The sequence below is a fragment of the Nannobrachium achirus genome, assembly GCF_963921795.1.
Source record: "Nannobrachium achirus genome assembly, chromosome: 2".
In the NCBI taxonomy this organism is placed as follows: domain Eukaryota; kingdom Metazoa; phylum Chordata; class Actinopteri; order Myctophiformes; family Myctophidae; genus Nannobrachium; species Nannobrachium achirus.
Genome location: NC_137811.1, coordinates 52948310 through 52973797, shown reverse-complemented (window position 1 = coordinate 52973797; position 25488 = coordinate 52948310). Strand labels below are relative to the sequence as shown.

The window sequence follows — 25488 nt, the reverse complement described above, 5'->3', positions numbered from 1 at the left end:
AACGAAATACAAACATGTTTAAAACTATTTATCAATGACAACATAAACATAGCATCATCATCTCAACAATTTTGTTACCACAAGAAGCTCAATACATACGCGTATATAAGTAAATTTAATGAAACATCGAAATTGTCTCCTCATAACAAGATGACTCCCCTAGATAGTATGTAGACAATTAGATCACTATCACTTTCATAATGGCACGTTCTAACGCCTCATTGACCGTCAATGATTACACTGTATGTACTCAGACAGTTACTGTAATTGCGACCTAACGGTCGCAATTCACAACCTCCACCAGCTGTCACTCCCTCCCTCCCTCCGTCTGTATGTATGTCTGTCACGTCACCTCACACTTTTGGCCCTACTCTTATCTCCGCAACTTCATACTTTCACCCTTAGGCATCTTACTGGTTATACCTCATGTAAGTCTATTGAAGGTGGGAACGATAGCTATGCTGTGGCCCTACCTCTGTGGCGAAAACCTAGTTTATTTTGAGTGTTCCTGTGCTTGCCATCCCGGCACAACAAAAAGGGGGACCCATCTCGAATTATAATAGTAATAATAATATGATTGGCTAAAATGTACCAGAATCTGCTGGAATACTGGCCTCGAAGGCAAGTGGCAATTATAATAAGGAAATATTGTGATGAACCATGAAGCATGAAGATATTGTGATGTCAAATGAAAAAAGGGGGACCCTCTCGTCAAATTATAATACTAGTAAGATAAGACAGTAAGATAGCCATGACAAAAAAAAACTAAAACAAAAAATACAGTGTCATGTGAGACTGACAGAACTCCATATTTGGGCATGGATGACGTCAGGGAACAGCAGCTTAAAACCGTAACACCCCGCATTATTGAGAGAAGTAAACACTAAAGAGCTATAGAATATAACCTGAGAATTACCTTATTCTGTTTATCTCACAATACTCATCACTGGTAAATTTGTTCCTGGACACACCTATAGCAAACAGGTTACTTGTTTATCAAACATGGCCAATTCAAAAGTTTTAATGACCCCGGTAGTCGCCAGCAACAGGTTTTCCCTATCTCTGTTCAAACAGCTGTCAGAAGATAACAACACTGACAATGTTTTCTACTCTCCTATCAGCATCTCCTCTGCTCTGGCCATGGTGCTGCTTGGGGCCCATGGAAACACAGCCACACAGATGTCACAGGTCTTGCACTTTAAGGACGACGTCCACATGGATTTTTCTAACCTTATGGGTGACCTGAATAAGTCAGGGAAGTCCTACGCCCTCAACCTGGTCAACAGACTGTATGGAGAGAAGTCCTACCAGTTTTTTGAGGAGTTCTTAAGTGCCACTAGGGGAAGAAATGATGCACAGCTGGAGCCTGTGGACTTTATTGGCAACGCAGAAGGAGCCAGGTTGAACATAAACAGCTGGGTGGAGAAACAGACACAAGATAAAATCAAGGACTTGCTTGCACCGGGTACGGTGGATAGTCTTACCAGACTGGTGTTGATCAGTGCCATCTACTTCAAAGCCAAGTGGGACCATTCGTTTCATGAAGACGACACCAACATTGTTCCATTCAAACTCAGCAAGACTGAAAGTAAGCCGGTGAAGATGATGCGCCAGCATTCTATGTTCCATTTTGCAGTCATTCCTGAAGTCAGGTGTCAGGTCCTGGAGCTGCCCTACGCGGGGAAAGACCTCAGTATGCTCATCTTTCTGCCCTTTCTGAAAAGGAGCTAACATATGATACGTTTGTGGACTGGACCAATCCAGGCATGATGGATTGGACGGTTGTTTTCCTCAGCCTGCCTTGTTTCAAGATGGAGGAGACATATGACATGAAAGACATCTTGATCAAGATGGGCATGGAGGACGCTTTTGATGAACAGAGTGACTTCTCCGGCATTTCTCCAGCCAACCAACTGATGCTCTCCAAGGTGGTGCACAAGGCCTTTGTGGAAGTGAACGAGGAGGGCACTAAGGCAGCTGCCGCCATAAATCCCCTTGTGACTACGTGGGACTGTATGGGACCACCCCCTTCCAGCTTCACTGCTGACCATCCCTTCCTCTTCTTCATCCGACACAACCCCACCATGAGCATCCTCTTTGCAGGCCGATACTGCTCCCCTCCTTGAGTTGGATCTCAGCTTAAAGGAGAATTTAGGTGAAATACTACTTTCCTACCTTTAAAAGTATGTATTTGGAAGCTTCCAGGGTGATCCAGCAGTTGTTTGGTCAAAAGCAGCACTTCCATTTTTGATCGCCTGTCCTACCCGACCACGGCTCCATACAGGACCACGTTAATCAATCATTAATCCGGTGTTTTCTCGCTCGAAAGTCCATTTTTCACTACGTGCAAGTAGCATGTAATGCCTGTAATGACCTTTTGTTTTTGTTTTGTTTGAGTTTTTTCTTTTCTTTTGTTTGAGTTTCTTTGTTATTTATTGTTTATACCTGCATACAGTTTCAGTAGGTTCATTATATTTCTTATGTATGTGCTTGTATGTACCGGTATATAAACTTACAGACCAATACAAACAGGCACAAGACAGTACAGACAATTACAGGACAGGTACAGACAGGTACTGACCTTTACAAGACAAGTAGCCAACAAAGTACAAGACACATACAGGTGCAAGGGGTATATTTATGGGCAAGGGTGTTCCATTTGATATCCTTCTCCTATCACAGCAGCGCACAAATCTTGCTGCTGAACTCTCTCAGGAAGCAGCTTGTGCTAATATGAGACCTCAGAGGCACATGCAGCATACAGGAAAGCCCCTTTCTCTCTATTGGGTTGTTGAATTTCTGGGAGGAAAACCCCACTTTCGGACCCAAGCTCCGCCTTGCTATAGCATACAGTATAAAAGCAAACATTTCTATTTTTGCAGCAGTGTTGTTGTCTCAACTTGTCTGAATACTGTAGGTCCTATTTATTACACTGATGATGGATTCTAAAAAACAACTATGTTACTAAACGAAAATGTTGTCATATCTGGTAAGCCTTTTTCCGTTATTTATTTTTGGAGCGGTGAAAGCGCTCCCAATAGACAGGTATGTCCGTGGGTATGTGGGTGGCTGGCTGGGTGGGTGGCTGGCCGTGTCCGTCCGTAGCCTGGCAATACCTTGAGTGGCCACACACAACACACTAGTTAAAGGAGGGGCGCTGTTTTGTGCAGGCCAGGCACACTCACCACTCACTCACAGGCACAGTTTACACTCACTCACTCACATAGGGTACAGCTGCTCAAATTCACCGCTCCACTTCGAACCGAGGTTCGATTTTTATTTTTAAGAAGAACAATAGAAATGCTTAAATAAAGCAAATGCAAATATTTAATTGAGTTATTAAACATTTAGAGTATTTACAAAATGTCAATTCACATTGACATTTTCATTGTGTCAAAAGTGAAACAAACATAGGAAAGATTTTGTCTTGAGAAAATGAACCATTTTCAATCATCTATCTTCATATAATTGGACCACTCATTTTTGAGATGGCACTCAAATGTCTAGTACTCACTTTGTGTAGGCTACACGTGTGAGTTGTGGACAACCTGCCAAACAATTGCATCATGGAGGGGATTCTAAGCTAGAAATGCATAAAGACCAGTAGCCTATAATCTCTTCCTGTTTAAGTTTAAAACTATTTATCAATGACAACATAAACATAGCATCATCATCTCAACAATTTTGTTACCACAAGAAGCTCAATACATACGTGTATATAAGTAAACTGAATGAAACATCTAAATTGTCTCCTCATAACAAGATGACTCCCCTAGATAGTATGTAGACATTTAGATCATTATCACTTTCATAATGGCACATGTTCCAACGCCTCATTGACCGTTAATGATTACACTGTATGTACTCAGACAGATATTACTGTAATTGCGACCTAACGGTCGCAATTCACAACCTCTACCAGCTGTCCTCCCTCCCTCCCTCCGTCTGTATGTCTGTCTGTCACGTCACCTCACACTTTTGGCCCTACTCTTATCTCCGCAACCTTTGGCATCTTACTGGTTATACCTCATGTAAGTCTGTTGAAGGTGGGGACGATAGCTATACTGTGGCCCTACCTCTGTGGCGAAAACCTAGTTTATTTTGAGTGTTCCTGCGCTTGCCATCCCGGCACAACAAAAAGGGGGACCCATCTCGAATCATAATAGTAATAATATGATTGGCTAAAATGTACCTGAATCTGCTGGAATACTGGCCTCGAAATGTTGTGATGAACCATGAAGCATGAAGATATTGTGATGTCACTTGAAAAAAGGGGGACCCCTCTCAAATTATAATAGTAGTAAGATAAGACAGTAAGATAGCCATGACAAAAAAAACTAAAACACTAAAACAAATACAGTTTTATGTGAGACTGACACAGAACTCCATATTTGGGCATGGATGACGTCGGGGAACAGCAGCTTAAAACCGTAACACCCCGCATTATTGAGAGAAGTAAACACTAAAGAGCCATAGAATAACCTGAGAATTACCTTATTCTGTTAGTTTCACAATACTCATCACTGGTAAATTTGTTCCTGGACACTCCTACAGCAAACAGGTTACTTGTTTGTCAAACATGAACAATTCTAAAGTTTTAATGACCCCGGCAGTCGCCAGCAACAGGTTTTCCCTATCTCTGTTCAAACAGCTGTCAGAAGATAACAACACTGACAATGTTTTCTACTCTCCTATCAGCCTCTCCTCCGCTCTGGCCATGGTGCTGCTTGGAGCCCGCGGCAACACAGCCAAACAGATGTCACGGGTCTTGCACTTTAAGGACGACGTCCACGTGGACTTTTCTAACCTTATGGGTGACCTGAACAAGTCAGGAAAGTCCTATGCCCTCAGCCTGGTCAACAGACTGTATGGAGAGAAGTCCTGCAAGTTTGTTAAGGCGTTCTTAAGTGCAACTAGAAAAATAAATGATGCACAGCTGGAGCCTGTGGACTTCATTGGCAACGCAGAAGGAGCCAGGTTGAACATGAACAGCTGGGTGGAGAAACAGACACAAGATAAAATCAAGGACTTGCTTGCACCGGGTACCGTGGATAGTGATACCAGACTGGTGTTGATCAGTGCCATCTACTTCAAAGCCAAGTGGGACAAGTCGTTTCATGAAGACGACACCAAAATTGCTCCCTTCAAACTCAGCAAGACTGAAAGCAAGCCGGTGAAGATGATGCGCCAGTATTCTACGTTCCATTTTGCCGTCATTCCTGAAGTCAGGTGTCAGGTCCTGGAGCTGCCCTACACGGGGAAAGACCTCAGCATGCTCATCTTTCTTCCCCTTAAGATGGAGGATGATACGACCGGCCTGGAGAAGCTAGAAAAGGAGCTAACATATAAAAGGTTTGTGGACTGGACCAATCCAGGCAATATGGATCGGACAAAGCTTTGGCTGGTCCTGCCTTGTTTCAAAATGGAGGAGACATATGACATAAAAGACATCTTGATCAACATGGGCATGAAGGACGCCTTTGATGAAAAACTGAGTGACTTCTCCGGCATTTCTCGAGCCAACCAACTGAAGCTCTCCAAGGTGGTGCACAAGGCCTTTGTGGAAGTGAACGAGGAGGGCACTGAGGCAGCTGTCGCCATAGATCCCCGTATGATAAGGATGGCCAGTGAGACACCAATCCACAGCTTTTTTGCTGACCATCCCTTCCTCTTCTTCATCCGACACAACCCCTCCATGAGCATCCTCTTTGCAGGCCGATACTGCTCCCCTCCTTGAGTTGGATCTCAGCTTAAAGGAGAATTTAGGTGAAAAACTACTTTCCTACCTTTAAAAGTATGTATTCGGAAGCTTTCAGGGTGATCCAGCAGTTGTTTGGTCAAAAGCAGCAATTTATTCCATTTTTGAGCGTTAATCAATCATTAATCCGGTGTTTTCTCACTCGAAAGTCCATTTTTCACTACGTGCAAGTAGCATGTAATGCCTGTAATGACCTTTTGTTTTTGTTTTGTTTTTTCTTTTCTTTTGTTTGAGTTTCTTTGTTATTTATTGTTTATACCTGCATACAGTTTCAGTAGTTTCATTATATTTCTTATGTATGTGCTTGTATTGTTATGGAAATACAATTTATATTCCCTTTCAGGCTATTGATCTATCGATTATTGAGTTATCGATTATTGATATAGATTATATATTTAATATTCATCTTACTTCTGTTATATTAATATATGACTGTATGCTGATGTTATGAGTGTAATATGTAAGCAAGGGAAGTAAATGAGTATGATAATATGTCTTATGAGTTTAGGCCTCTGTGTACTGTCTACACATAGTTATGCAGCAGCAGGCTCATACAGTAAGGTCAAGCTCACTAGCTATTCCCCTGTAGGCAAGCGGCAGACCCAGACAGCAAGACGACAAGTTAAGGTGTTATGAACGCAAGGAGAATGTTTCTTATATCAGGCGTCAGTATTCTGGCTAGGGTAGTGACTACACACTACGGCCTCGGCATAGAGCAGAGGGCCTTCCATTCTCAGTCGATAGGACTGGAACACATGTTCATGCAGCATTGGTCAGGGTAGTGTCGCCACTCTCAGTCGCTGAGCGTTGAGTGGCACATTTCATAGTCAGGCAGAAGTGACCTTCCATACTCAAGTGTTGAGAGAACAAATCTTTTGGTCAGACAGAAGGAATGTCAGTCCTCAGAATTATCTTAACAATGTGTATGTATCCTTGCAGTATCTGTATTTAAGCTGCCTCAACATCCAGATCGGTGTCAGACTCCCGTTGCCTTTCGAGACAACTGGACCCTGTCCACCTATCCTTCTTCCATCTCTTTTTCCTTTCTCCTCTCTTCTTTCTATTCTTTACTCTCATTTTCTCATTATTGTATTACATAGGAATTATTGTCATATTATTATTATTGTCATCTGTTGTATTGAATAAATCTGTTATAGACATATCGGTGTCTAACTCTTCATTCTCTCACCGAGGAAATGTTCGGATTTCCACAACAATTGGCGACGAGGATGGGATTGGACACGCAGCCTGGTGCTCCTGCCGGATGTTACCTCCCTGCGGGTGAGAAGCTGTCCGGTTAGGAGCAAGGGCTGCTGATCCAATCCAGGGTTGAGGATGATGAACCACGCGGTGAGAGATTGATTTTTACAACAGATGAAGTAGTCTTTTAAAGAGTAATAGTGCCGTATACTGTCTATGTATACCGGTAATATACACATGCACATGCACGTGTGTATGTATATGTATATGTATGTATACTGTATATTTATAGGTTATTGATCATGATCAGAGGTTATGCATGCAAACTCGTGACTAGTACGGATCACTGTCTCAATGTCTATGTTTGTAGTTAAAGACAGGGGAGTCTTATCTTAGGTCACTGACGGACGCGTCTTGGTTGTTCAGGTGAGCTATAATTCCAAATAACTTGAGTAATCAGTTGTTCGGTGAGCTATAATTCCTAATAACTAGAGTTATACTTTTTTGGTGAACTGTAATTCCAAATAACTAGAGCTGTAATTGTTCGGTGAGATATAATTCCAAATAACTAGAGCAATCTGTTGTTTGGGGAGCTATAATTCTGAACAAATAGCGTAATCGGTTGTTCGGTGAGGTGTAATTCCAAAGAGCAAGAAATGGGTAATTACCAGAGTTATAGAAGTGAGTGTGCCAGGGATGCAGCAGTGCCCAAACAACTGCCGCCTTTTTTTTGCGAGGACATGTCAGATTATGTCCTGAAAGTGATGGTCAAATTGAGAGACGGTGGGAATCGCGGGTTCCCAGCGGGGGCAATTCCTTTTAACTCAAATTCCTAATAACTCAAATTATTGGGGGAAAACTTGTAGAGAAGAAGATCACAGAGGAGAAGCAGCATGCATGACAATCCAGTAAAAGTATAAGATATGAATTCAGTGAATGAATCATCACCTTATTTTTGGTTTGTTTTATTTGTTTCAGTCTACGATTTTTTATTTTACATCACCATATTGCAGTTATTTTACTGAGTACTATTTGGCTCCAATTATTGATTGCCTTTAATAAAATAACAGTAAGAAAGAGAAAGGGAGATAGAGAACAGCAACTAACACGCGTTTATTATTTTTGTTTAATTTTATTTTTCTCTATCCTTTTGTTTGAGGGTACTGGGTGGACCTCGACCTGGATTCCGCTCCCCCCACTGGCTCTCCCAGCATACGCACCACCGGCACCAACCCACGACAACCGTCAGGATCGTTCTGGTCTACCGTCCGTGGGCCCTACAAGACATTGCCGAAGCAGCAGAGGATATCGGCAGCCGCAAGTGTGAGGCCGCATTCCCGCCCAGAAGAGACATTGGCAAAGTTACCATGGTGACTTGTGACACTGAAGGACGAGTCACCGATTTCTACAACGTCTGTGGACAGTGTTCGTTTTTTAGAGTGGAGTCAGTGGACTGATGCAGCCGGGTGCAGTTTCGTGCGCCTGTAATCCAAGTTACTGGGAGGCCGAGGCTGTTGGATCGTTTGAGCTCAGGAGTTTTGAGCTGGAGTGGACTATGTCAATCGGGAGTACGCACTTAGTTCGGTATCGTTGAAGCCAAGGTGATGGGTGCAAGACCACTATATGAGATGCACCCTAAAACGTACAAGGACTCAAGTGCTCCATGTTCAAATGAATCGCTGCCATGAACATGGGACAAGGACAGCTCAGCCGCAAAACCAGCGAGGATGCAGTGGGTGCGGTTGTGGCAGAAGAAGCCAAGGACCTGGGGGGGATGGCAATGGGGTAGATATACCTGATAGTGAGTGAACATTGGCATGTTGTGCCCAACACCATGCAGCTGAGGGAGGTTGGGCTGCCGGACAGTCTGGTGCACAACACAGCTTTCCGATTGAGGCCAGGTGGAGGAGCGGACCCCAGGGAGAGATGCCGGTTGCACCACCCCAGAGCAAGTACCCCTCACACACACAACGCACATGCACATGCACATGCACATGCACATGCACATGCACACGCACACGCACACGTACACGCACACGCACACGCACACGCACACGCACACACAAGGCATGCACAAGCTAGTGCAGCAAGCTACTGTATCTATTATCTACAAGATAAGAAGAAAATGCAACAAGCACAATCACACACAAATTAGGGGACTACTACAGTGGGGCATTCCGGAGCAACATATTCACTGTTCAGAGCAAGTAGTAGAATATGAGTACCCCTAGCATAGTCATAAAGGTCAGGAAACTCTCAAGCACTCATTTATACTGATTACAATATGTCCAGCTACAGCCCGAGTCAGTTATTAGTTCCAATGGTGTTTAAAAAAAAAAAAAAAAAAAAAAAAGCACAGGAATTAATGACAGAAATCCTAATTCATGACATGGTACAGACACACAAACTGCAAATTAACTATACAGTAAATAAATGTTTACTAGTCTGTGGATTGTGCTGCTGCCTCTCTCTCTCTCTCTCCATCTGATTCTCAAGGCGAGTTATTCAAGGGGAAGTATGCTGCTTATCTCTCTTGGAGAGGAAACACACCAAAGGCTGGCAGGATTTGGGCACAATGCTGGGTCGCCAATGACAGGGCACAGGTTTGGTACCGGTACAGTTTTATTTTAAAAAGGCCTATAAAGAAGTGAGATCACACAGTCTAGACACCAATCCACAACTTTCAGAGGTGCACCTACGGAATTGCGGTTGTGTGGAGTTTGCAGGCCGTCTGTCACAAACCGTGTGCCCCACAGGTTGCAAACCCCCACACTATTTTGACTCAAATTCCGCCCGCAGCGACAATTTTCGGTCTTTTTTATTCTGTGGTCAAGTTGACCAATGCGAGGTTTTTTCGTTTCCAATTGAGGCATCCGATAAATCTGATCAGATCAGAGAATCAGGCGAATCTCCAGGGGTTTCACAGTGAGCTAGTCAAGAACCCAGGAGTCTGGACCCATCCGCGGGGTCTACACTTTGACGGTCTTGACAACTTATGGTTTGTGTGGCTCCTCAGAGGAGGCCTGCAGAACCTGACACTGTGATGCTCCTGAAGCACCTCGCTGATAAGTGCCATGGTTAGTTTGTCAAAACTGCAGTATGTACAACAAGAGTGAATCTATTGGGGACATGTGATCACAGTAGGGGGCAAAATCCCTCTCTCCCTGACATGTATTAATAGTAGAAGAAGCTGACAGGACCAAGTATTATAGGGACTGGACTTGACTGGACTAATAAGGCATTTTATGATAAAATAGGCCTTGGATGAATGCCCGACTCGCTACCTATGACAGGCAGAACAGGTGGGGCTATTCAAGTATTCATAGACGAATACTTTATATAATTCTCTTGTAATTCCAAGTTCAAGTGTGTTACATTATGTTCAAATCACATTACTGTAGTATTTGCATAATATTTAATTGCATGAAATTATCTTTAAAATAAAAATCACACAACCGTGTACTGTAGGAGGAGCCCTGATCTGTATTGGTATCATATTTAGTTGAGCATTAACCTACATTTTAATGAATGGTTCATGGGACTCACAGCCCTGCGCACTGGCCCTATGGCCCGGTCCATAATCAGCCCAACAGTACATCCAATCACTTGATCAAAGGGGGAACTGCATGACATCATGCTGCCAGGAGCATGGAGGAAAAGTGATGGCATGTAGCTTATGGTTGTCACTGTAAAAAGCAACGCTTTGGCCAGGGACACCATATAAGGTCTCAAGTATGTTCTGATATGCTGCATTGTTGCCTATTAACCTTTCTCTCTGTAACAGGAATTGTTTGTATTTGTTGATTGCAGACGAGACCAATGTCTGTGAACCCTAGGATACCTACTTACTTACGCCTACAGCCCTACTGGGGGCATAGGCTGTAAACAAGGGATCTTGGGCTGTTTTCTTCAGCTTGCTTCAGGTCATTTTCATGGCCTTGATGTCTGCCTCCAGGTCTCTGTACCTGGTGTTTCTTGGATGACCTCTTTCCTTCTTGTCCTGCGGATTCCATCCTAGACCTTGTCTGGTGATGTTGATTCACTTGCATGCGGGCTTTCGCGGTGGCATATCCAACTACGTTTTTTCATTTCTTCTTATGCGGGCAGCTCGCTTGACCTCTGCCGGAGTTCACTGATGGTGTCTGGCCATCAGATGCAAGGATCTTGCACAGGCAACTGTGGATGAAACCCTGCACTTCCTTTGCGGGGCAACTGTCGTTCTCTATGTCTCAGCTCTGTGTCATTAACTTGTGCAAGGGGTGCAGAGAAAATGTTATTGTTGTGTTTCCAAGTGTTTGTGTATGTGAAACCGAGTGAATGAAACATAACTAACTAACCCACTAACTACAGGCTAACTTTGAGTGCAAGAGAAATGCTTAAGGTAACTCTCTGCGAGGGTGGGGATTGTTTTGTATGTTGTATGCTGTTATGTCCTTTCCGATAGGAAGCAGCATTCATGTACAGTAGACCCTGAACACACACAAACAGTGTGCAACTTGAAAGTAAGTGATATATACACAACACAACATCCCACCAAACCGAGCTGTGGATATATTATTATGGAAGTGTGAGCATATTGTTTATTTAGGACACACAGTTACTGTAGCTGTAGCATTGATTGATTGAGTGTTTGTTTGATTGATTGATTGATTGATTGATTGATTGATTGATTGATTGATTGATTGATTGGTTGGCTGATTGACTGACTGATTGAATACTTTAGTAACAATTAATACTTTATAGATAAGATTGTTAACAGTACAGAGTGCAGTCAAAGGTTATGCTAAAAGGATAACACAAATGCCCCAGGGGCTTATTTCCTTTGTGGGCCATGGTCAATTCATCAGTAATCAGTGAGACATTCAATATGTGCAGCAGTAACTATTTTTCTTGGGGACCACAACTTTCAGTGTTACATAACAACCAGTGTTGGGGGTAAATTGTTAAAAGTTATTAATTACTGTACTATCACTTTAAGCCGTAACTGAGTAATAAAGGTCGTTACTAAAGATACTTCAATGTGTATGTAAGTTATTACATTTCAAAAGTAACTTGCCGAACATTGTTATTTATAGCTCACATCATAATGCAGAGTTCAGTATGGACTGTTTGTTTAATTAAAGTGGATCTTACTTACAGCAAATTATGTGAAATGTACCGTACTTCTATTGCATGTCTGTTAGGACAATAATGTCGATATAAATGGAAAGATTATTTCTCATACAGAATAAACAGAGTCTTTGTAACTTAGGTTTCCTACTAATAAAGGCAAGTAACAAATTAATTAATGTTATATTGGATATATAGCAAATCAGTTGCTGAGAGTAACTTAAGTACAGGGAATCAAATACGCACTCAAACTAAGTGACCCTATCCTCCTTACTTTTGATACATGTATTGCACCTATGTGTTGAGATTTTATGCTTCTGCCCCAATACATTTCATAGGTAAATGATGGGCATTGTGCCACTACCATTATTCTCAGCTTTAACTACAGTATCTTTGCACATATAGCCAGTGTTGCTTAAACCTTTTGGGCTCAAGACAGATATTTAGAGTTGTTTAACCCTAAAATTACATTGCTATTTGTACTACTTAAGTGTAATAATTTATCATGTTACATTTGTTGTGAATGTATTCGGAACATTCATATTGATTATAAGATAACATGCACTATGTAGTGAAAGCATGTTCTCACTTTCTTTCATTTGTGATTTGAATCACTTGAAATGCAGTGTCTTTAGACTTGTATCCCGGATAGTGAGAGACTTAACAGAACATCAGTTTCAGTTATAACTGATTGAGAGCAACGTTTATATGATTTTATAACTTATTTTAGAAGTTTGCAAATCCAAATAATACAATAAAAGATACTTTATTTTATTCCAATGGTTTGTTTTATTATTCCAAAATGAGTTACCATGCAGGCTAAGTGTCATGAAATTAGAAATATAATGTTCTCCAAGTGATAACAAGTGGTGTGGAGATGCTTGATGTTAGATCAATAGAACTTATTGTCACATAAAGGACCTAAGTGATTGATACCAGTTCAGCTACCAAGCTGCAACAGAATGAATACTTTACCTTTAGGACTATTAGTCGTGTATGATGCCAATACTCTTTACTCAAGTAAAATCTAATGCAGGACTTCCAATTGAGTACTTCTGTATTTTGGCATTGAATACTTCTCCCACCACTACAGTGAATAGGAAATGTTATAGGTACCCATAAGGAGGAAGATTTCGGGTTTGGGGGGGACTAACCTCTGAAGCATATTTTAACTGCAGGTCAGCAAGTGTCAAACACGGAACAACGCCCAACCAAGGGCCAACATGGAGACGCATGGCAAACCACATCGTCCCTCAACAGTGGTTTGCCCCCAATCGGTGGGGGGTAGCTGGAGCTGCACCATTATTCTGATCACAATTGATTAATTGTGCAGCTCTAGATATAGCTTTATCCTATAGAACAGCATCTGCTTTTGTCTAATGTGTTTACTTGAACCATCATTAGCTAAATTGTATTACATTTTATGTCCATTATATGGCCAAAGGGGGAATTGTTATGGAAATACAATTTATATTCCCTTTCAGGCTATTGATCTATCGATTATTGAGTTATCGATTATTGATATAGATTATATATTTAATATTCATCTTACTTCTGTTATATTAATATATGACTGTATGCTGATGTTATGAGTGTAATATGTAAGCAAGGGAAGTAAATGAGTATGATAATATGTCTTATGAGTTTAGGCCTCTGTGTACTGTCTACACATAGTTATGCAGCAGCAGGCTCATACAGTAAGGTCAAGCTCACTAGCTATTCCCCTGTAGGCAAGCGGCAGACCCAGACAGCAAGACGACAAGTTAAGGTGTTATGAACGCAAGGAGAATGTTTCTTATATCAGGCGTCAGTATTCTGGCTAGGGTAGTGACTACACACTACGGCCTCGGCATAGAGCAGAGGGCCTTCCATTCTCAGTCGATAGGACTGGAACACATGTTCATGCAGCATTGGTCAGGGTAGTGTCGCCACTCTCAGTCGCTGAGCGTTGAGTGGCACATTTCATAGTCAGGCAGAAGTGACCTTCCATACTCAAGTGTTGAGAGAACAAATCTTTTGGTCAGACAGAAGGAATGTCAGTCCTCAGAATTATCTTAACAATGTGTATGTATCCTTGCAGTATCTGTATTTAAGCTGCCTCAACATCCAGATCGGTGTCAGACTCCCGTTGCCTTTCGAGACAACTGGACCCTGTCCACCTATCCTTCTTCCATCTCTTTTTCCTTTCTCCTCTCTTCTTTCTATTCTTTACTCTCATTTTCTCATTATTGTATTACATAGGAATTATTGTCATATTATTATTATTGTCATCTGTTGTATTGAATAAATCTGTTATAGACATATCGGTGTCTAACTCTTCATTCTCTCACCGAGGAAATGTTCGGATTTCCACAACATGTATGTACCGGTATATAAACTTACAGACCAATACAAACAGGCACAAGACAGTACAGACAATTACAGGACAGGTACAGACAGGTACTGACCGTTACACGACAAGTAGCCAACAAAGTACAAGACACATACAGGTGCAAGGGGTATATTTATGGGCAAGGGTGTTCCATTTGATATCCTTCTCCTATCACAGCAGCGCACAAATCTTGCTTCTGAACTCTCTCAGGAAGCAGCTTGTGCTAATATGAGACCTCAGAGGCACATGCAGCATACAGGAAAGCCCCTTTCTCTCTATTGGGTTGTTGAATTTCTGGGAGGAAAACCCCACTTTCGTACCCAAGCTCCGCCTTGCTATAGCATACAGTATAAAAGCAAACATTTCTATTTTTGCAGCAGTGTTGTTGTCTCAACTTGTCTGAATACTGTAGGTCCTATTTATTACACTGATGATGGATTCTAAAAAACAACTATGTTACTAAACGAAAATGTTGTCATATCTGGTAAGACTTTTTCCGTTATTTATTTTTATTTTTAAGAAGAACAATAGAAATGCTTAAATAAAGCAAATGCAAATATTTAATTGAGTTATTAAACATTTAGAGTATTTACAAAATGTCAATTCACATTGACATTTTCATTGTGTCAAAAGTGAAACAAACATAGGAAAGATTTTGTCTTGAGAAAATGAACCATTTTCAAACATCTATCTTCATATAATTGGACCACTCATTTTTGAGATGGCACTCAAATGTCTAGTACTCACTTTGTGTAGGCTACACGTGTGAGTTGTGGACAACCTGCCAAACAATTGCATCATGGAGGGGATTCTAAGCTAGAAATGCATAAAGACCAGTAGCCTATAATCTCTTCCTGGAAAGTTTACATGATGAAATAGCACTCAAAGTGCAAACCGATGATGATGTCCGGGTAGGTTTGCTGTACATTACATGCAGTAGGCTACACCAGCTTCTTCCAGTGTGTGAGCTGATGGGTAGCTTGCTAGAAAACAAATCTGGTGGCCGACAGACATGTTCCATTGTAAGAGCCACAGTGCAAGACAGAATGTTTATTAACAAGTTACAGGGGCTGAAATTCCAAAACACGTGTCCCACTGTTGTGCAACAACAAATAATGTCAAGTACCATCAGCATTAGGAATTAAGACTACAGTATATATTTATTTATTTTCCTTTCATTGCACAGACAAAAACCTGCAGCTTCAAATAGATACTCTTAGTAGGTCCGTCCTGCCTAATGGAGACCATGGATGAGGCCCCTATGAATGACACAAGAGCTATCAAGCATGAATGTCAGGTACTGCTACTGATGCTTGATTGACCATTATTCATGCAGTGTTCGGATTTGTACAATCCTGTTTTGCAGATATGTTGCGATGGAAATGCTCAGATGAAGGTCTATACTGTATATTTATGAGGCTGTCTTTTTGTTTTCTTATAACATGCAGAAGGTAGTCCAGTTGTTACTGAGAAAAGGAAGGAGGGCATGTCAGCTATTCTACAGTTCACTGGAGGTGTGCCATCCTTCACTCTGTCAAAGGATCATACACTGCTGCTCAGGTAAAGAGAACAACCCAGTTACTACATTATCTATCTACGTATCTATATGTCTGGATTAAGAGAATCTGCTAAATACCTAAATTGTCTGTCTGTCTGTCTGTCTGTCTGTCTGTCTGTCTGTCTGTCTGTCTGTCTATGGATCGAGGTGTTTTATATTGACCAGATTTATTTTAGCCTGTGAACATTTGTCAACAGTGAATATGTTGTAATTTAACTTAATCTATCATGCTTTCTACCACCTTTAAGCTCAAACACCTCAACCTCTGGAGAATACACTCACACAAGGTGAGCAGACTGAGATGGGCGAAAATACATTGAAAAGTATTTTGATACAAAATACAAATACTGGGTCAAAAAATGTATCAAAATACGAAATATAAATACTGGCCAGAGAAATGTATTTAAGATTCAAATACGTATTTTGTATTTTGAAAATACATAAATACTTTTTATAAAAATTGATGCAATGATTAGTACTTTTATAGATTGACTGCCAAGTATTAAATTAACTGGCGAGGCGAGCGGGCGCGGTCCCGTGAATTCCCCGCGAGTGTGCTAGTTTGTGCATGCATATGTGGGCGGTGAGAGATGGATTGTGTTCATCTTTGTGAAATACCGCGTGCGGTAACCGCTGACCCAATCGGCAGCCATAGCGGTGACCGCGTATCGTGTGGAAGGCACTTAAATTGACCATACTATGGTGTTAGTCTTGAGCAGGCTGCCTAAATGTTTACCACTGTGTGCCAGTGTGTGAGAGCTCAGGCCAGAAGTGCCTTCCACACGATAAGCGGTCAACGCTACGGCTGCCGCTTGGGGTAGCACTTTATAATAACTATACACTATAAAGCATTAGTTAAGCATTAGTAACTAATGAATTCATGATGAATTCATGATGAATTCATCATGAGTTTATAGTTTATTAATCATGAATCCATCATTAGTAAGGCATTATTTATACATTAACTGAACATTAGTAAACACAGTAGTTAAGCATTAGTAACTACTGAATTCATCATGAGTTCATACTTTATTAATCATAAATTTGTCATTAGTAAGGCATTATTTATACATTTACTGTACATTATATAACCCAGGTTCCAAATAAGGGTCAATTATATGGTGATAAAAAGTCAAATAAATGACTACCTGGTTATGCATACTGGTTTAAATAACTCATGGTTAATTCATTGCATCATATGATTTTGCCTAAAAACAACAATAAATAGTTGGTTCATCTACAGTAAATATGCTTAAAAAGGTTGAAAACATTTTATATGTGAGGTTAAAAAATCGGGCTTTGAACAAATCCCTTTAAGTGCACTCCATTATAAAAGGAGCACTGCCCCTTTAAGAGTCTCTTTGTAACTGCCTCTGTGTCGGTGGTCAGTCAGTACTTTCGTTTTGGTTACTATTTACATTAGGAATTTTGGTTCCTACCTTCCTCCAGTCAGATGAATGGGGCGGAACTAATTAGCGGCCACGCAACGTTTCTACCCGGCCGTATTTCAATGTTGCACACACAGTAAAACCAGCGTCAGTTCTGAACACTAGCCAAACAGTGTTGCTGTAAAAGTTAACTATTTAAAGTGCTATAAAGTCCGCGAATTTAAACAATAATTCCCTCCTTGTAAATGTATGCAGCTAATAAGGTACTGTACTGTATTCTGACGTTTTTGTGTTGTTTTATTTGAAGTTATTTCAGTATTGTGTTGTTGGCTTGATGTAAACAGCTAAGGGCTAAGGAAATGTTTCTGACTAAGTGCTTCATTACTGTATGGCATTAATGTTGTAGTTATTGTAAATCTTACATTTTGCTTATGGAAATACATCGGATGGCAAGCTATTGGAGACCCAGGAACTGAATCTACAGAAACCATCTATTGGACCAACTGCATGGTTTGACCAAGTGACTTGAACAGAGCTCTGACTGACTATTTTTTGGAACTGAGACTTGACTTTGAACAGAACTCTGACTAACTAATATTTTTGAACTGAAACTTTGGACCGAGCAACTGAACTGTTTTGATCATCCACTGAGTTAACTGAACACAGATCTAAGGAAGAGGAAAAGACAGTGACATTTCATTTGGAAGTTAGATATTGACAATATTGCACTGTTTTGTTACTAAAATTGATATTGCACTATTTTTGATAATTGATTGTTTTTGATATTTTATTTTATTATTTTCCGTAAAGGTTGAACTTAAAGGTCATATTAAGGTTAAAGGGGAGTTTAAAGGTACTTGCCTGCACTTTTTATTTTGAAAGCATACTTAACCTGCTGAAAATAGCTCAAATAAATAGGTCTTACCTGTTTAAATAGGCTGAAAATATAATAAAGATTGACCGGTCCTAAATAGAAAACTATCTTTAGTTTGAATTAACTGGATTAAATATTTAGTTGGTAAACTAAATAGAAAAACTGACCTAAGAACCTGCTCTAAAAAAGAAAGGTGTTGAATGGTTTTTGAGAATTTTGTCTACCTACCTCCATCATTGTAAATAGTTTATTGTATGCATACTATTTTTGCTTCATTATTTCATTCAGTAAACTTGACGTCTTTATTATTCACATTTAAGCTCTTGTCTCTGGTCTATTCTTTTAGTCACCTCCTCACGAACCTAGAAATACGGTCATTTTCTACATCACTGCTTCTATCTCATTTATAAATGCTTTATAAGGCATGAATAGTCCTCACTTTAGATGGGCTCACGGAACATACTTAACTAACGAGTAGTAACTACCTTAATAAATCATTAATTGATGATGAATTCATGATTAATAAAGTATGAACTCATGATGAATTCAGCAGTTACTAATGCTTATTAATCATGAATGTTTTGTTTTATTATTACTATGTTTCAGGTGTCCGCTTTTGTAATAAATACGGTCATTTTCTACATCACTGCTTCTATCTCATGTATAAATGCTTTATAAGGCATGAATAGTCCTCACTTTAGATGGGCTCACGGAACATACTTAACTAACAAGTAGTAACTACCTTAATGAATCATTAATTGATGATGAATTTATGATTAATAAAGTATGAACTCATGATGAATTCAGCAGTTACTAATGCTTAACTACTGTGTTTACTACTGTGTTTACTAATGTACAGTAAATGTATAGATAATGCCTTACAAATGATGAATTCATGATTAATAAAGTATGAACTCATGATGAATTCAATAGTTACTAATGCTTAACTACTGTGTTTACTAATGTTCAGTTAATGTATAAATGATTCCTTACTAATGATGAATTCGTGATTAATAAACTATGAACTCATGATGAATTCATGATGAATTCATTAGCTACTAATGCTTAACTAATGCTTTATAGTGTATAGTTATTATAAAGTGCTACCCCGCTTGGGTTACCGCACCGCGGTGAGACACAAACACACTTGCTCAGTGAGTAAACGCCACAAGGTATTTCACAAAGATGAACACAATCCAACTCTCACTGCCCATGTACGCATGCACAAACGAGCACGCTCGCAGGGATTTTCACGGGACTGCGCCCGCTCGCCTCGCCGCCTCAAAACTTAGCTGCGCGGCAGAAATAGCCGCCCGCCTCTCATTGAAAATGAATTACTAGGAGGCGGTGACCGCGTATCGTCTGGAACCCACTTTACCGTTATCTTCTAAAGGAACTATGGCATGAGACTGAATGCACAGTTGCTTCATTGAGTGCAAAACCCGCTCTGCCAGCCTTATAATTACTAAAACTGCACTCTGTTGAGGTGCCAACTTGCTCCTTGTGCACAAGTAGGCCATGTATGGCCTGCTTGCACGCCAGCAGAGCGCGCCATGAGGTGCGCTCACCACTGGCATCACCACTGGCGATGCCAGTGATATCATTACTGACATCACCAGGAATGCTGGTCCCTCATTGGCTGTTAATGATGACATTGCCAGAAATGCTGGTCCCTTATTGTGTCTTTCCCCCTACAGTTTAAACCTTTGCGAATGTTTAAAATGTGTCCATTTGAGAATAAAATTACATAAAAAGTATTTTGTATTTCAAATACAGAAAATACTAGACCTGGAAGTATTTTGATACAAATTACATCCAATTTTTTCCGTCCCAGCCAAATACAAATTACAAAATACAAAAAAGTATTTCAAATACGTATTTCAAATACATGTATTTCAAATACTGCCCATCTCTGAGCACTAGTCTACTACTACAGTACTATGGAAATAAGTAAGACCTCTATTGCAACATCTAGTCCGCACCATGCTTTACATAGAAAGCTGTTGTCAGATCAGCATAACATACCCAGATAATATAGAAATATCTTTTAAAAATGAAACATTGCAAATTTAACAATGTAAGATGTATACAATACATCTTTGCAGCTTTATAATTCATAATCCATACACATCTCACCTATTACACACATGTAAATCATAGCTGTTGGTTTATAGTCTCTACACTACAGTACAGGATTTCTGTATCTTTGGGAACTACAAGAAACTTCAATGACAAACATATTCTCATTCAGTTGTGTAACTAGGAACTTCCCATTATGATAGTCTCTTCCCCATTTCCTTTCTCTTGCACTTTCAAAATAAACATAAGCAGCGGGTCTTCTGACTTCCATTTCTCCCCCGCCTACAACCTTAATTGTTAACATCAGCAACACCACCATGACCAGTTGCGTCATTGGGAACAAGAACTACCAGTCTGCAGTTGTGGAAAGTCAGCCTCTGTTGCATGCTTCTGGGCTCCAAATGAATGGTGGGTATTCCTATTTTTCAGTAGCTTTATGTTAATTTGCAACAATGTCCCTTCAGGTGACAGTCACATGCAGTGGCCTAAAGATTTGAAAAAAAAAGAAAGAAAATCAATCAAAAGTCAATAAACATTAGTCAATTTGTAATACAACAATGAATATTGAATACTTGTCATTATCTCATCTGTGAAAAGTTATATACTGTACACTGTGTAACCTTTCCTGTCTTCGCCTCCGGACCTCACAAAAACGGCAGACACAGGGGAACTGAATTCCATTCAATTCCACGGCCGAGGTTAACACTATAACACTTAATCCGTAATCCGTTATAACTTCGGGGTACAACCCAACGTGTAACTTTTCCCGTTGCACAGTGGTGAATTAACAGTTACTTTTAATCAGGCAAAGTTTGTTTATTATAACTTCTTCAGTGTCGTGAACATCAAACACTGCTTCTCTTCCCACATCAAACACTACACAGGTCAGAGATCAACTACTTCCTCCCTCCACTATCCACACCTCCCGCGTCTCCCAGCATTCCTCTTAAAGGGCACATACACTCATTCTACAACAACTGTACAACAGTATATTATTACACTGTCACAGTGAATTTCCTCCCTTCAGATAACTGAGTTGGGTTCAGTTTATGAATTTATGCCATTGTTTTTTATTTTATTTTAGATTAGGATTAAAAACTACCTCAGAACTCATAGAGAAAAGGAAAATCCCACTAGTTTTTTAATTTGTTCATTTATTTTCTAGAGTCCATGAGGTGCAGCTGTGGGCAGCAGATGGCACCCCAGACCTCTGTTCCAGCTCCACCATCAGACCCTCAGAGCATTCACATCTATGGCTCTCACCTCAACTGTGTCATCATAGGAGACAACAACTCCATGGAGGTAAATCAGCCATATGAAATGGAGACAGAAACTACATCAGAAGACCAAAGTACACTGGACTGACATGTGTTTTCACATACACATCCCTGCAATGTTGCTCCTCAAGTTGACATAATATATGCATTTTAGAATGAGCAAACTTTGAGTACAGTTGCTGATGACATTGCGTAAGCAGCCTAGGAGGTGTTGCATAGTTAACCCTTTTACAAAAAGTTAATCATAATTTAATGTTCATATTAAGGATCATGTACAGTAAATAGACAAATTCCTGGTCATACTTGAATTTTATGTACTTTCATTGAGTGATGCAGCTGGCCTAATCAGTTAAAAAAGTAGGGCTGCAACTATCGATTATTTTCTTAGCTATTATTCGATTAACTGAACCATCACATTTTTTAAATATAATATTTTGTATACATCATGAAATTGACACCAAAAAATATTCTGATTTATCACAATAGTGTGCTGTGAGTTTGAAGAACCTATTTAAGCTATTTTCCTATTGTTAAAAGAGAAAAAATATTAAAATATCTTGTTATTATTCAAATCGATAATTTATAATTAAATGAATTGATATACCCCACAGTTGCACCCCAAATAAAATATTTGAATATAAACAATATGCCTTTAAAGGGAATTTGCTATAGTGTTGTAATGATGATGAAAGCATGATGTTCTCAGAATAATGGAATCAAAGAGAACAGTACTGCAGCAAACAGACCTTCTTAAAATAGACTTTATTAGGGGCAAGCAAACACTGACATTTCAATGCAATTGCATCCTTTTCTCCATAGAAGACTGTTGCAGTGTTTTATTTCTTGTTGTTATTACTCTGCTGCTCTTTGGCAGAACCATATCTCAGAGAAATGCATAATATGGTTTTATACAAATATCTACAGTGTTTTCATACATGTGTAGACATTTTGAAATTGTTTAAGTTTGTACAAAAATGACTGTAATCTTTGTAGTGTTGATTCAAAATCTTGATTTATTTATAGCCTACTTAGAAGAGGTCTTGAGTATTTTCTTAATTTCACACAACTTAAGTTATTTCAAATGACGTTTCATGGTCTTGATATTCAGGGTAAAATAAGAGGAGCTTCTGTTCGCAATGGAAAGAATCATAAACAAAAACTAAAAAGTCTAAGCTTTGATATTGTGAAAAATGTATGTAAACTCACCTCAGAACTGTTTAGTACCCAGTTTCTCTGTTTTTTGTTGAGATTCTGTTTTTTATTGTGGAGTATATTATGTATTTTACATTTTATTGCAGAATATTGTTACAATAAAGTATATTATTTGGTAATGCAGCCTCAACGGGGCACAAGCCAGTGTCCTACTTGTGCCGGTCCCAAGACCGGGCAAATGCAGACACTTTTGTCAGGAAGAGCATCCGTATAAAACCTACGGTATGCCAAATCAATAATGCGAATCAACTCAATAACTTCCATAGTGTAGATGGGAAGAGAAAGGGAGTAGGAGTTATCCTGAAGGAGGAGTTTGCTAGGAATGTCCTGGAGGTGAAAAGAATGTGAGGGATGAGCTTGAAGTTAGAAAATGAAGGTTTGATGTTCAATGTTGTCAGTGGATATGCCCCACGGGTAAGATGAGAGTTAGAAGAGAAGGAGAAATTCTGGAATTAGTTAGATGAAAAAGTGATACAGAGTATCCGCAGACTTCAATGGACATGTTGGTGCAGGCAACAGAAGTGATGAGGAAGTGATTGGCCAGTTTGGTATTCAGGATAGGAACTCAAGGACAGATGGTGGTAGACTTTGCAAAGAGGAAGGAATTTGCTGTATTGAATACTTTTTCCAGAAGAAGCAGGAACACAGGGTGACATATAAGAGCAGAGGTTCTGACATTTTTGCCTGGAGACCGGGTTGGTATAGGAGCACAAAAGTGGACTACATATTTTATCGACGATGTAATGTGAAGGACTGCAAAGTAGATGAGAGTGTTGCCAAACAACATAGAATAGTGGTGTGTAGGATGGCCCTGGCGGCAAGGAAGACAAAGAGGGCAAAGGCAGAGCAGAGGACCAAGTGGTGGAAGCTGAAAGGGAGTGAAAGGAAAGTAGATAAGGAGACTTGGGAGTGACAAGAGTACAGAGAGGTGGCATAGGCCAAACAGCATATGATGAGTTGTAGTGGTGTAGTGTAGTTAAAAATATTAGTGAAGACGAAGTGAGGAAGGCATTGAAGCGGATGGTTGGTCCTGAAGATATACCCGTAGAAGTATGGAAGTGTCTAGACTCTAGGATATGTGTCTAGAATCTTGACCAGATTGTTGAACACGATCTTGAGTGAGAGGATGCCTGACGACTGGAGAAGTGCTGATTTTTATGAACACGTGCCAAGGAAGAGTACTACAGATGGAATATTTGAGGATGTTGACAGAGAAGTTCAGAGGGAGCTGCATGCATTGTGCCTTATCTAGAGAAAGCATATGATAGGGTTCCGAGAGAGGAACTGTGGCGGCCCCTGAAGTGAAAAGACGAAAAGGAAAAGAAGATTCTTTTGTATGAAGTGACAATAAGTGTTTTATTTTTAAAACAATTAAAACAAAGGGGGGAAAAATCAAATGCTTGCAGGTGTAGGGTATTGCATTATATTTTATTGTTTTAGTTATCATTTGTTGTATTCTCAGTAGGGAGTTACAGCCAGAAGATAAGAGATTGAAGGTACAATTACATCATAGTACTGTACATGCATGATGCTGTTACATCTCACGGTTTCATATGCATTTCTCAGCCCACCACCCCTCTCTCTCTCTTTGGGGTGAAGTCCAGGGTTTACGCATTGTACATTAGCCAGATTCCCTCAAAGAACAAAAACCACAGTAGTTTCACTCTGAATCAAGCCAATACAGACCTGACCTACATACAAATGGTAGTAAACAAAAGTATTTACAGTAGTTAGATGACTGTGTTCATGTTATGACTGTGATTACAAAAGACAGTTTTTAAGGCAGAAATATCGAGGGAGATGAGGAAAATTAGATGTGATCACAGCTTACTGAAAATCATAAAAGGCATTATTGTGAGCAAAGCTTTATGTTTTTAACAGCCAGGGGAGTGAGTTAACATTATTTGATGCCTTTAAAATGACCAGCGAGTCTGTACTAACTAGAACAGGTGAAGGATATGGATATGTTTGGCAATTTGGTAAATTAACCTTAAATATAATATGATTCATCGTGGACCTGGAGGGTCTAATTGGCTCTACATTTTCCACTAGTCCCCAGTCAAATCCTGGCTACTTTTCATACCCTGCAAAATAATGCTGTAGCCTATTAGGCAAACAACAATCCATCCCTACTTCTATTTCTATACAAGCAGACTGAATTTTATTTTGAACATTTGCAAAGGAAACAAAAATGAGAGTGGCATTTTGAAGTAGAAATGAAAATCAAGTTGTGCTTCTAGTTGAAAGTATAAGTTTCCATTTCACTTTGTACCTCAACACCAATATACAGTGTTCCACTGACTAAGCTTTCCCCATCATTGTTTGGCCACTGGGAGCATAGTGTTACACAAGCCAAATAACAGAAGATTGTACACAATGCAGCATGCCTCTTCTATTGCAAGAGCAGTGCATGTACAACACTTACAGGAATAAAAACAAGGCTTCTTTGGGTTACACACAAATGAGTAATGAGTAATTTTGGCACTAAATCTGCACGCACGCACGCACGCACACACACACACACACACACACACACACACACACACACACACACACACACACACACACACACACACACACACACACAAAGACAAACTGAAATGTGTGTACAACTCCTCTCAATAATATGACCAATGAAAAAGTAAAGTAATTAGAGGACAAA

General features: G+C 40.0%; 1 protein-coding gene and 1 pseudogene across 2 annotated transcripts; both read left to right on the top strand.

Annotated features, from left to right (window-relative positions):
• The first annotated feature begins 1023 nt into the window (after positions 1–1023).
• On the top strand, positions 1024–2126 carry LOC308298936 (leukocyte elastase inhibitor-like; annotated as a pseudogene). The gene has a single exon. The product of its transcript is annotated as a leukocyte elastase inhibitor-like (transcript).
• A 2474-nt stretch (positions 2127–4600) lies between these two features.
• LOC308298925 (leukocyte elastase inhibitor-like) lies at positions 4601–5737 on the top strand (the record flags this gene model as incomplete). The annotated part of the gene is made up of 1 exon (XM_080742623.1): positions 4601–5737. The coding sequence occupies one exon, from the start codon at positions 4601–4603 to the stop codon at positions 5735–5737; it is 1137 nt and encodes a 378-aa protein (XP_080598749.1).
• Positions 5738–25488: the final 19751 nt, after the last annotated feature.